This window comes from Daldinia loculata, assembly GCF_022478755.1.
Source record: "Daldinia loculata strain CBS 113971 unplaced genomic scaffold F4817scaffold_28, whole genome shotgun sequence".
Classification (NCBI taxonomy): domain Eukaryota; kingdom Fungi; phylum Ascomycota; class Sordariomycetes; order Xylariales; family Hypoxylaceae; genus Daldinia; species Daldinia loculata.
In genome coordinates, this window is record NW_026054882.1 from 29,952 (window position 1) to 42,168 (window position 12,217).

Consider the following 12,217-nt stretch of genomic DNA (forward strand, 5'->3'; position numbering starts at 1 on the left):
AATTATTTTAGCGGTCCATAATTTTAATTATTCGAAACAGTTTGCCAATCCATTTTAGGAAATCTCGGTCTGAATGATCTACGCGTACCAAATGACCGGCCCGTCCTAAACGGCTTTTCAACCAATCATATACATGTATTACATATGGTCCCGCATTAAACCCCGACGATACCGGGGCCGATGCCGTTAAGCCCCGCTTTTCTCGGCCTTAGATCCATATAGATATTTGCAACCGTTTAGAAGTTAGTGTTAGTGCCAAATTAATATTATCGTACGCATTGGTGGCAATAATATTTCGTATTTCTATATTAGCAGGTCGCAGATGTAACAGTTAAAACATACTACTACATAGACGATAAACGCGCTTAGCAACTTTACCTTTACGAGACCCAATGTGATCGGTACTTAGTGCAAGGGCACTCTTATATGGCAAACTTCAAGCCGAGGTTTACGAAGATATATAAACTCTATAAACGCGCTCAAATCAGTAGTTTAACTATGACTAATTACGTGAATTAAGGGCAATTAAAACCTCATAAATAGAGTCGATCGCTTTCAATCATTGCCTACACTTGTGATCGCAGACATGGAAACTTAGCTAGCTGCGGTGTATCTAGAGACTCGGCTTGGGCTGTCGACTTGTTCATGCAGTTACGCATTTTGCGCGTCATACTGTTTAAAGACCTCATCCATCTCCTTCATTCTCGCGACGGCATCATGTAACCGGGGCCAATTCCTCTCCTCCGGGAGATCACCGATAGGCCTTCCGTTATTCCACCAACGCGCATACCTCTCATACAATTCCGCCACGATCCTGGAACGATACGGGAGTTCCTTTTGCCAGTCTTCCCAGTCCCACTCTACATCGATCACCTCTTCCGAAGCATGATCGTGGATCTTGATCTCGATCGGCTCTCTATAAGAATCAGAGTGTATGTATGCGCCATTAGCGGTCACCATGATCTCGCCTGCTTCGCCGTTAATTGTCCACACGAATCCTGGGTTCCCCTTGAATTGCTGTCCGCTCCTGTACGTAACAGATAATGTAGCATCCTCCGCAATATCTGCCTTCCCCTTGGCCAGCTTCCCATGAACAGCCAGAAAATCAGGTACGTCGCTTTCTATCTCCTTGATTCGAGTCCCATCCGTACCCCGAACCGCGACGACTGGCCGCTGTATCTGCATCCGACTTTTAAACGAGGCAAACTCCCCGAGAACTTCGTGCACGTAGTCGATAGTGTGCCCGTAAGCAATGGTGATGGGATTGCCCCCAATCTTCCGGTCTGCGAAATATGAAAGACCCTCCGGTAGCGAGTCCCTGGGTAAGAGATTACCGTAGGCACGAATGTCGCTACTCAATACTCGGCCTATTCGACCCGACTTGAGAATCTCTTTAAGTTTGAGGACTATAGGCGAGACGCGCCCCTGAAGGCCAATGATGCTATTATCTAGACGTTTGTTAGCCGTCAAAGCAACGGCTTCCTCGCAATTCTCTACGAGGGGCCACTCTATATAGACAGCTTTTCCGGCTCGCAAAGACGGCTCCGTCGTCAAGCTATGAGTATCAACTCGGGTGCAACAGACGACAAAGTCGACATCCGGATCTAAGGCCAAGTCATTTGGGTCGCCATAAGTCCTCACATCCGAAGGAAGCGAAAAGTGTTTTCTCGCTGCTTCTGCAGACGCAACGCTCGAGTTAAGGAGCGCAACAATCTCATAGTGAGATTTGCCCCGAGGTGATAAAAGATACGGCAAGTGACCCTGGGCGGCCCAGGAGGTCTTCGCAGACGAGGAGAGGCCGATGAGTGCAACACGGATAAGTGCCATATTGGAGCGAGTATAATGTAGATGTTTGTATAACAATTCCTTTGTAGTGCTGTATAAAGAGAAACCTACGTAGGAAGACTCCTTTTATATCCAAGTCTACTGTCTCTACATTTTAGAAATCATCAGTTAAAGAAGACGATGACTTACCAATACATACAGTGTCTAAATACAGCTTCATACGGTATAGTTCATAGCAAAGCAGGTAGCAGAACACGGTACGAGCTAGAATAGGTGACATACAACCGTCCCGCTTATTTCCATTTTAGGGAAATGGTCTCGATATTCATTACGCGCCTTATGTAGCATCAGCATCTCCCCAATAGCTTCACGCACCTTGCCCCAAGAAGAACACTAATAATAGTAACCTTCACCCACAAACTTGCAAAGCTCAGAAGAAACCCAAACATAAAAAAAGCGCTCCCATAAATAAAGTATTCCCGTGAACAACTCCAACAATGACGTGCTACAGGAGAATGCTTCTAGCAGTCTCTTCCCCATCCTAAATGCCGATTCACCTCGTCCATAGCGCTGATGCCGGCCCTGAATAGGCCCACCGCCCCGTCGACTGTCGAGTTTCCGGACTCGAAGGTCGGTTCGGGCTCTTCTGCTCGCCTCAGATCCGTCTGATCCAGCAGCGCTTGTCGCTTCCGCAGCACTGCGCTGGATATAGCTCGTCCCCACATGTTAAACCACTGGTCCTCGCTAATACTCACGTACTGCTTGGTGCCGTCGTCAGCTATCCTCGAGAACGGCCACTCAGAGACAACAACCTCCCATCTCTTAGTCCGCAGCCACAAGTACGGCCAGGAAAAGATGAATAGGAGAGTGAACGTGAACAGCATTTGTATCCACGTCGTCAGGCGCCACTTGTTTATCCTTGCTTCGTTGTAGCACTCGATCAGGGAGTCCTTCGTAACGAGTTCCACCTTAAGATGGCCGCGGTAGTTCGTACCGTTTACCAGCTCTCTCAGCTTCGTCTTAATATGCTCATCGTCAAATCCGATCATCCTTCGTTGAAGTGCGAAGACCTTCAAGCCTGCATGGCTGGCAGAGTACCGATGACACCATTCCTTCAGCGTCGGTTTCGGGATGCCACCGACCTCGATGCTCTGATTCGAACCGGGGGCGCGCTTCCTAAGTATAGTACCACGACGGGTCTTCTCGCCGTTCTCCACGGTCCGGATATAATTCCACGAACGGCGATACTGCGCATCCGAGTAGAGATATGGTGTTAGCTCGACAGAAACGTCAAAGTCGGTAATCGTGTTCTTCTCCATCTTGCCCTTGCTATCTCTCGTAGTCTCGGTATGTGTTCCGACAAGTTTGATATAAGGTCGCGGAGGAATTGCGGCGAGGTGTCGAATATGTTTCTCGAGATTAGTCGGGCTTTCGAGGCTCTTAGCCATCCAGTACTGGGCGCCAGTGTTCAAGTCGTTGAACCGCATAGCGTCTTCGACGAATGGCGTTTGGGCTATAGCCAAGCCGCTGCCGGGAACAGCCGTTTGCGCATCGGGCGGTGGGAGCAACGACTCGCTTTCGGTATAATTCGGCGGTAGGTCATCGATAGCAGTCTCGGGGATGTCGAGATCATCGTTGTCGCTGTAGGTCACTCTAGAACTCTCACCGGGGTTGGTACGCAGCGAGACGGCATCGTCCGCCACCTTGCCGTCCGGTTTGCCCATGGTTCACGAGATTGATGTAAGATATTTGATTAAAGGGTAACTTCTAACTTGGGCAGATGCGACCGTAAAGGTTTGTTTTATACCTAAATCCTGGAGGGGAAGGAAAAGAGCGATTAGGCAGCAGAGGGAATTGATGATTGACAGCTGAGGCTGAATTCCGTACTTTACGCTAGAGAGGTACCTAAGAAAAACCCCTGATGTTTGACCTAATACTCCTGCCCTATGAGGAACCCGTTAGGAAATGCATGCGGGTAGGCGGGGCAAACGGCTCTACTGACTAACCACCAACAAGTTTACCTAAAATAGCAACCAACGATTTACAAGGAGACCATGCAAATACTACAGCCTTGAAACTACCATCTACCTACGTATAATTTAGGTGTAATTAGGTACGATTACAACCTCTTAACAGAGCATTTCAACACATTCATATCATCACACTGCGCTAACAAAGAGAGATCTTTTAACGATGAACAACCTATATCATGATACAATGGCTGAATCGCTACAACATCACAATGATCTTGTACATAAACAAGCATTGATATCATATACTATCGATATTGTTCGCATACGATCGGTGTCATCAATATAGTATATAGTCGCCTATATTTTCTCTAAAGTCAGCATTCCTTTAACCATCCCACAACAACTTACAAAACCTTACAACACCTTACCACACTTCACAGTCTTTGTAGTATCTTGCAACATCCTACAACCACAAACCCATCTCAGTCCACCATGTTCACCACGATGTTAGATCAAGCGCAGTCCCCATTCTTCTCTCTTCCGGGAGAGCTCCGCAATAAGATCTACAAGTATTACCACATCAATACGCTGGCAAGCTATGAATACGACGGTGTCCTCCGTCCTCAGGAGGTTGCCTCAGCACTCTCTAACCCACATGGTCTTCTCAAGACCTGTAAGCGAGCATACAATGAAGCTTATGACATGCTCTGCGCCTCCCACGCAGAAATCACTGCCATTACGTACCCCAATTTCCGTCCTGGCTCTGTCCGTATTTCAAGTGACGGTATTTTTCAACCTTCTCAGCTTCGCTCCCTCGATGTCACCTACATTTATGATATCAGACCTTCTTGTGACAATCTATTCTTTTGCCTCATGTGGTTGGCCCGGGTGGCCCCTAATATCCGTCGATTAAAGATTACAGTCGACCACGGCAGCCTAGTCTTTCCTCGCCCTGAATGGACAGCACGAGGATGCATCCTAACAACCTTCAACAGGATCGTTCCGCAAGTCGTAAGTTTTAGGCAACTCGAATCCGTTGAATTGCACGGCCGCTTTGATGCCGATATGGCCAAACTTTTACATATCCGACTTACTCATGCATCCATGGACGAGCAGGTGAAATTGTATAGAGTTGTACCACGCGAACCCACTGAGCCAGTCAGAACGTATGAATCTGTTCCGGTGGAAGCTGCGGATCTGGAGTTGGCACCAGGCGATGAGGACTTTTACGGCCCATTGGATTCCAATGCGTATATAATAAGCTTAGCGGAAGCTGAAGAGATAATGGACCATTGGTTCTCGGACAACCCACACTATTGAAGCACTAGATTTATCAGAATGAGGAGTCTATGCCAGATGAAGAAAGTCAGAACTCTTGAAAGTTCTCGATCTTAGCAATAACGCACACGCTTTGGAAAAATAGAAACGACCAATTCCAAGCGAACTGAAACGCGTTTGACATTAGATAGTAATATAACCAGTAAATATTTAATAATATAGCATACGTACCCAAGTAGCTTTGCTGGTCCGAATAGAATAACACAATATGGGCCAAGGATGATATTAAACATTCCATATGATTAAGCGAATTTCTTACGTGTGAATGAAGTTCCAAATTCGATTGAAAGGTGTCTAGGAAAGCGGAAGAAAAAGACGGATTTTAAAGGAGGAAAAAAAAAACACTTACAATAAAAGTGAAGCGTCTATAATGTGTGACAAGCCCTACGTGGGACTCGAACCCACAGCCTCTGAATATCTAGTAGAAGTTCAGTGCTCTACCATTGAGCTAGCAAGGCACTGTTGAAGATCCTATTCTTTACGTGTATATTGATTTAATCTGGAAATCGACTTGTGGGCTTTCGAAAGCCAAAGAATTTCATCCCTTAGACGCTTCATTTTCCTTAGTTAAAGAGAAAGCCTCCACACGGTCTTACACAGGTAGCTTTTAACCCTAATAGCACTATTAGCAGCATGGACCGTGCACTAGGGTCAAGTGGGATGGTTCTAAAAGTTTATTGGTCCACGATATTATCCAATACCAAGCGGTCATACTAGGGCGGATTTTTTTGGAAAAAAAAAAGAAAAAAAAAGAAAAAAAAAGGACAAAAAGAAAGAAATACAAAAGGTAATAATGACAAGAGTGGGACTTGAACCCACGCGGATTTCTCCATGAGGATACGATATTAAGGTGACCTTAACCTCACGCCATAACCAACTCGGCCATCTTGCCGTGGATGTAGAGGCTTTTAGTATGAAACTTAAGGGATGAAAATGGCTTGAGGTTTTGATTGGACGATAGATTCTGGTCGATCATTGGTCAATTCATAGTATACCTAGTGGAGAGGGAAAGGGATGAAGAAAAAAAGAATCCTGAATAATTCAGAGGTAAAATTATCCAGAGTTTTAAATATTAAAAGTACCCAAAAAAAGGATTGCCCATCACAGGAGTCGAACCTGTTGCCTCCTCATTACCGCGTATTGCTCCTGTGAAGATATAACTCCTTAAGAGCTTAGCTGATTGGGGGTAATACTAGTGAGGCGCTCTACCGGTGAGCTAGACGGGCATATTGTAAAGCTGGTCCACTTGCTAACGAGCTAGGATCTTTAGCTGCTGTGGATGAAAGGTTTGTTTGCTACAAACCATTATCAACCCTTTGTGAATTTATATTGGCATTACAAATAGTGTCTAGGTAGGTATCTAAGATATAGATATGGTCCTGCCTTTATATCCACCCCCCTCGGAATACTATACATACCTTATAAGCCTATACCTACTATCCAGACTTGTGTTGTCCATATAATTATTATACTCCCGCAGTCATATCATGTTGAAATCTACACGTGCGTTGAACCGGATTCGACTCCCTTAAATCAGCTCTATCCTTAGCGATAAAGCGGCTCTTACAAGATTACTCTAGACTATGTAAGGATGGCAATGATTTTATCGTCGGAAAAGGTATTCTTAATCGGTCAAGTCATACCTCCGCGGTGTAAACGGACTGATCACGCTTACAATTCCCACCCTTTATCGTCCGAATTGTTGCAACGAATAGACATATCTCTTTATCCCTCGACCGTCTTTGTTCTAGCTAGGCACTATACGACTCAAAATGCCGCCCTTCACTACCCAGTGTAACGTAGTCATGTCTATTGACGTTGTTTAAGGATAGTTGAATAACTAATATTGGCAACGTGACTTTTGTTCAATACCGAGCTTTCTCCTAGACGAATGCATAGTCTATACGCAACTAGACGAGAGGAGATTTAGGCCTTTGATTACTAGGCCGGATTCGTGTAACCAGTAGCAAATAAATATGATATATCACCGGGGATAAGGTCCAGAGCCTAGTGCAACATGTCTTTGACCCTGCTCCATGGGTGGGCATCGGATTAAAGCGAGGTGTAACGGCAGTTGCATAGCCTCCAAGATATTATGTCACCGTACAGGCCTCTGCATGGTCGTTATAATCCCGAGTATCAGTTGCACACCATCCCATGTAGACGTAGCATGGATGTACGCCCTGTTATTCGGGGGGTTACCTAGCTCGTCAATGGAGGAAAATAGTTGGCAGGTATCACTATAAACTGAGAGTGCAGCTATCATGCATACATGTCTCGCATAGGTTCGAGACGCCGATAGATCTATCACCGCCACTGTGATACAGTCGTGGCCGGATATCTAGCTGGGCGTGGGGGCTTATTTTTAATACTATACCGATTAGCTCCCTAGGTAACTTAATATGCAGACCGCTCTTTCATTTACATCGTAGGGCGAACCATATGCGCCGTCTATACTGGGCTATATCCTGCATATTTCGTAGTAACACTTTAGCATTGTCCAATAACATCAACATGCTCATATAACCGTAAGGGCTTTGTGAGAATGAGGCTATCAATTCTACGGGAGCACAACTCTGAGGGTGTAATTCGTGAGAGATATCCACAGACATAACCTTGTATCTTACGAAGTAGGCGATGTAAGGGCTCTCGTGGGGAGAAGAACTGCTAGGTATCCTCCATAAGATGACCGCGTAGGTTCATCACGATGACGATCCGTAATCATAGGTAACGGAGCGGAGTCAAATATATCCAGACCATCTTTTCTTTCATAGGCTCGCCGTATAGTTCCGGCTTGAGTGTTCGAGGCGTGCGTAACAATAACCGGGGCTCGATATTGGCTCTCGAGCTTGAGTGGTGGAGGGCACGATGTTCGAATTGGCCAGAAAGGAAGATCACGGCTTATTTGTTGCAGCGTGAGATGTGATTTTCTCCAATTTCCCCTCGCCGAGTGCAGCAGTCGAATGTAACAAGAGAAGATTTCCGCATCTAAAGTAATACAGGGAGGATCGTCTAGTGATAAGTTTCATCGGCAGTTCGACGTCGTGGTAGCTGAAGCGCTCAGCTATTTGTCACCGGTTGAATTTGCCTCGATCAACGTCCAAGCAATCTCTCGGCTCGCCCGGCACAAGACCATAGGAATAGAAATACTGGAGATTTAACCCCAGATTGACCTGCTGCGCTCGTCACTGTTGGAGGATTGTGATAACTCGGGGGCTAATGGGAAGTCCTAGCCAAGCTGAGGTCAAGAGTCCTCTAACCCTATAAACGCGTACTATGTTGGTCAGCCACAACATCAACATAGAACGCTAAGGTACTGCAGGGTGACTATTGGTGCAAGCTACTCATGCAAGGTGCTCCCTTCGGATAGACCCAACGAAGTAAAACGAACTATAATATCGAAAACTGCGGGGAAGCATGGGGTGCATACATACAGATTGTCGGGTATTTGACCTCACGGTAGCTTTCACCCCGCATTATACGTTCGTCTTGCATACGAGCTGCATCTACTAGTGGCCAATGAATATGCAGATATATGCAGAATTGCCTGGTAGAACCAGGAGGCAGGACCAGGAGGCAGGGGTAGGACGACCACAAGGCTGTGAAAGCCAACTCTCCGAGCCTCACCGAGGGCCCGCTGGCCGCTAGTTGGCGGCATCACGTCTTGCCTTTCCTTATACGTCGATTTAGACATCTATCACCATATACGAGTTGGAGAGGTGACGTGGGTAGTCTAAATCAGAAACCCGATGTAAGGTATCCCGGAGGCCTAGAGAGTAATTAGAACCGGGTTGTTTCGTGCTTGGACGAATGTGACCCTTCCTGCGCTGCAGGCGAGTGCTCTCTTGGGAATCTATTCCCCTTCCATCCGACCAGTTTCTCCTTACGATTGGGACCCATGCATAGATGTTACATCACGAAATATCAGATGACCTCTACGAGGCATGAGTTGGCAAACATGTCGAATAGTTGCCGGGAAAGGGGGGTTGTTGGAGGATATAGCTGGTAATCAAGCTTGGACGCATGGCCTAGATAGTAAGAAGGGGGACTATTAGCCACTTTGTACGAGTTATTCAAGTGCAGGGGTTCCCCCTCTTCTAACGGATATTTGGATCCTGCTCGCCCAGCTTTTGAGAGAGCATAAGAACGCAATCGTCACCCTCCAGCGAAGTTGTCCAACATGTTCTCTAAGATTTTCGGCTGGGATCAAAAACAACAAGAAGCAGATATGAGTCCCCTACCTGAGGAATTCGATATTATCGTTTGCGGTGGTGGGAGTTGTGGATGTGTAGTGGCTGGTCGGTACGTTCTTCTAAAGATCTATCCGCAAGGGCTTTACCTATATACTCATTCCGTATAGTCTGGCAAATTTGGATCATAATCTTAAAGTCCTTCTGATCGAGGCCGGAGAGACTAACCTCAACAACCCATGGATCTTCAGGCCAGGGGTCTACCCCCGGAACATGAAGCTGGACTCGAAAACGGCATCCTTCTATGAATCTCGCCCATCTAAGTGGCTCTCCGGCAGAAAAGCTGTAGTTCCGTGCGCCCACGTTTTGGGAGGAGGTTCCAGTATCAACTTCTTGGTATGTGAAAGACCCTAAGCGAAAGTCACTTGGCGCTAAAACTTTGTAGATGTACACGCGCGCTTCAGCTAGTGACTACGATGACTTCCAGGCCAAGGGATGGACTACTAAGGAACTCCTTCCGCTCATGAAGAAACATGAGACCTATCAACGAGCTTGCCATAACAAGTAAGCAAAAGAAAGTCGAAGGCATCTAGAGATACTAATAGCCAAAGGGATCTCCATGGATTCGAAGGGCCGATCAAGGTTTCATTCGGCAATTAGTAGGTTAACAGTCGTAGCTCGAGTTCGAATGCTCAAGAAACTAATTACCATAAGCACGTATCCAGTAAAGGAGGACTTCCTTAGGGCAGCAGAATCTCAAGGTATCCCCGTCGTCGATGATTTGCAAGACTTAAGTACCGGCCACGGCGCCGAACACTGGCTGAAGTGGATTAATCGCGACGTACGACCCCTTGCCCCTATTCACCTCTGTTTCACAACTGACTGTTCGTGGATGTAGACCGGCCGACGTAGCGACAGCGCCCACGCATACGTTCATTCGACTCGCGCCGTCCATGATAATCTCTATCTAGCTTGTAATACCAAGGTAGATAAGATTATCATTGAGAACGGTAGGGCCGTAGCTGTTCAGACAGTGTAAGGCCGATCGAACGTCGAGCTATATGCAGACCGCTAATTTGTATCAAGGCCAACCAAGCCGCTTCACCCCAGTCAACTAAAGACTCGCACCTTCAGAGCCCGAAAGCAGATCGTCGTGTCCGGAGGCACGCTTTCTTCCCCGCTAATCCTCCAACGATCCGGCATCGGTATGCTTCTGTAGTTAGATTGCGAACCCACAAGTGCTAACAATTCACAGGCGACCCCGATAAGCTAAAGAAAGCTGGAGTTGAGCCTATTGTCAACCTGCCCGGTGTGGGCCTCAACTTCCAAGATCACTATCTGACCTTCTCCGTATACCGCGCGAAACCCGAGACGGAAAGCTTCGATGATTTCGTTCGAGGTGTACCTGAAGTACAGAAGGGTAAGAGCAGCAGCATTGTATCCTATCAGTCGTGATGTTAATAGGTCTCCAGCGGTATTTGATGAATGGGCGGCGAAGGGAACCGGGCCACTTGCTACCAACGGTATCGATGCTGGCGTGAAGATTCGCCCAACGGAAGAGGAACTTAAGGAGTTCGAGTCTTGGCCTACCCCACAATTTAACGAGGGCTGGAAGTCATATTTCAAGAACAAGCCGGATAAGCCGGTGATGCACTATTCCATCATCGCTGGTTGGTTTGGTGATCACATGCTACTCCCACCCGGTAAATTCTTTTCCATGTTTCACTTTCTCGAGTATCCATTCTCGCGAGGATTCACCCATATAAAGTCTGCCGACCCCTACGAGGCTCCAGACTTTGACCCGGGTTTCATGAACGACGAGCGCGACATGGCACCGATGGTATGGGGTTATATTAAGAGCAGAGAGACGGCGCGTCGCATGGAAGCCTACGCCGGAGAGGTCCAGGCGATGCACCCTTTCTTTGACTATGACTCTCCAGCCAAAGCCAACGATATGGATCTCGAGACCACTCGACGTTACGCCCTCCCCGGTAATCTAAGCGCCGGCTTGCAACATGGTAGCTGGAGTACTTATAACCCCGAGCCGTCCAGGAGACCGGAAGCCAACATCCTAAACAGCAACAAGGCGGACATCCGAGACGAGCTCAAGTATAGCAAGAAAGATATCGAGGCCGTCGAGGAGTGGGTTAGGAGGCACGTAGAGAGCACGTGGCATTGCCTAGGTGTAAGTAATTACTACCATATATATTTTAGGAGCTCCATCTATACTTACATTTCGCACTAGACCTGCTCTATGGCCCCGAAGGAGGGCAACAGCATCGTTAAGCACGGTGTCCTAGACGAGCGCTTGAACGTCCACGGCGTCCAGGGCCTCAAGGTGGCAGATCTTAGTATATGTCCCGACAACGTTGGTTGCAATACGTAAGTTAAACATCATATCCAGTATACCTTTCGTTGCCCCCTAACACGATGCAGATACTCTACCGCTCTTCTTATTGGCGAGAAGGCAGCAACGCTAGTTGCCGAAGACCTCGGATATTCCGGCGAAGCGCTCGACATGAAAGTCCCGACCTATAACGCGCCGGGCGAACTGGTACTTCCGTACCGCGTGTAAACATATTAGGTATCTAACTGTTATGATTTCTTCATGTCGGAGTTTATGTAATGTTTGGGTATGATTATGAACTTTGAACCAGATTGACAGCTCTTGGTTAAACTCGGGACAACTCATCTGTTTCTGCAATATTATGTTTTTAGTAGTAATTAACAGCTAGTTAATGAATGTAACATACATACGTTAAATGTTTCCTATGATATGAGGTTTGTCCCATCGACGCGAAAAGGAATAATAAGGGTCCAAGACCCCATAACGAACCAAAGCATTGGATCGGACACTGTTTCTCTAGTTTATATAGTTTATATACTGTATAGAGCACACTGTGTTTTTTTTTTAAGGTTCGTATTATGTTT

General features: G+C 46.8%; 4 protein-coding genes and 3 non-coding genes across 7 annotated transcripts; 2 read left to right on the forward strand and 5 right to left on the reverse strand.

Annotated features, from left to right (window-relative positions):
* Positions 1 to 477: 477 nt before the first annotated feature.
* On the reverse strand, positions 478 to 2,090 carry F4817DRAFT_121168 (NAD(P)-binding protein). The gene is made up of 2 exons (XM_049297635.1): positions 1,975 to 2,090; positions 478 to 1,926 (listed from the first exon to the last, which is right to left on the reverse strand). The coding sequence occupies exon 2, from the start codon at positions 1,825 to 1,827 to the stop codon at positions 652 to 654; it is 1,176 nt and encodes a 391-aa protein (XP_049158420.1). The 5' UTR covers positions 1,828 to 1,926; positions 1,975 to 2,090; the 3' UTR covers positions 478 to 651.
* Positions 2,067 to 3,704, reverse strand: F4817DRAFT_121170 (uncharacterized protein). The gene has a single exon (XM_049297636.1). The coding sequence runs from the start codon at positions 3,507 to 3,509 to the stop codon at positions 2,307 to 2,309; it is 1,203 nt and encodes a 400-aa protein (XP_049158421.1). The 5' UTR covers positions 3,510 to 3,704; the 3' UTR covers positions 2,067 to 2,306.
* Positions 3,705 to 3,862: 158 nt separating this feature from the next.
* F4817DRAFT_339045 (uncharacterized protein) lies at positions 3,863 to 5,653 on the forward strand. The gene is made up of 2 exons (XM_049303498.1): positions 3,863 to 5,082; positions 5,268 to 5,653. The coding sequence occupies exon 1, from the start codon at positions 4,251 to 4,253 to the stop codon at positions 5,076 to 5,078; it is 828 nt and encodes a 275-aa protein (XP_049158422.1). The 5' UTR covers positions 3,863 to 4,250; the 3' UTR covers positions 5,079 to 5,082; positions 5,268 to 5,653.
* On the reverse strand, positions 5,477 to 5,554 carry F4817DRAFT_t97. The gene has a single exon. It is a non-coding gene; the product is annotated as a tRNA-Arg (tRNA).
* A 237-nt stretch (positions 5,654 to 5,890) lies between the features above and the next one.
* On the reverse strand, positions 5,891 to 5,988 carry F4817DRAFT_t96. Its single transcript has one exon. It is a non-coding gene; the product is annotated as a tRNA-Leu (tRNA).
* Positions 5,989 to 6,191: 203 nt separating this feature from the next.
* F4817DRAFT_t95 lies at positions 6,192 to 6,322 on the reverse strand. The gene has a single exon. It is a non-coding gene; the product is annotated as a tRNA-Thr (tRNA).
* A 3,002-nt stretch (positions 6,323 to 9,324) lies between these two features.
* Positions 9,325 to 11,861, forward strand: F4817DRAFT_359079 (putative alcohol oxidase; the record flags this gene model as incomplete). Its single annotated transcript, XM_049306102.1, has 11 exons — positions 9,325 to 9,398; positions 9,457 to 9,682; positions 9,732 to 9,850; positions 9,898 to 9,945; positions 10,001 to 10,127; positions 10,185 to 10,321; positions 10,373 to 10,491; positions 10,542 to 10,706; positions 10,759 to 11,471; positions 11,532 to 11,668; positions 11,723 to 11,861. 11 exons carry the CDS (start codon positions 9,325 to 9,327, stop codon positions 11,859 to 11,861), a joined length of 2,004 nt encoding a protein of 667 aa, XP_049158423.1.
* Between the last annotated feature and the right edge of the window lie 356 nt (positions 11,862 to 12,217).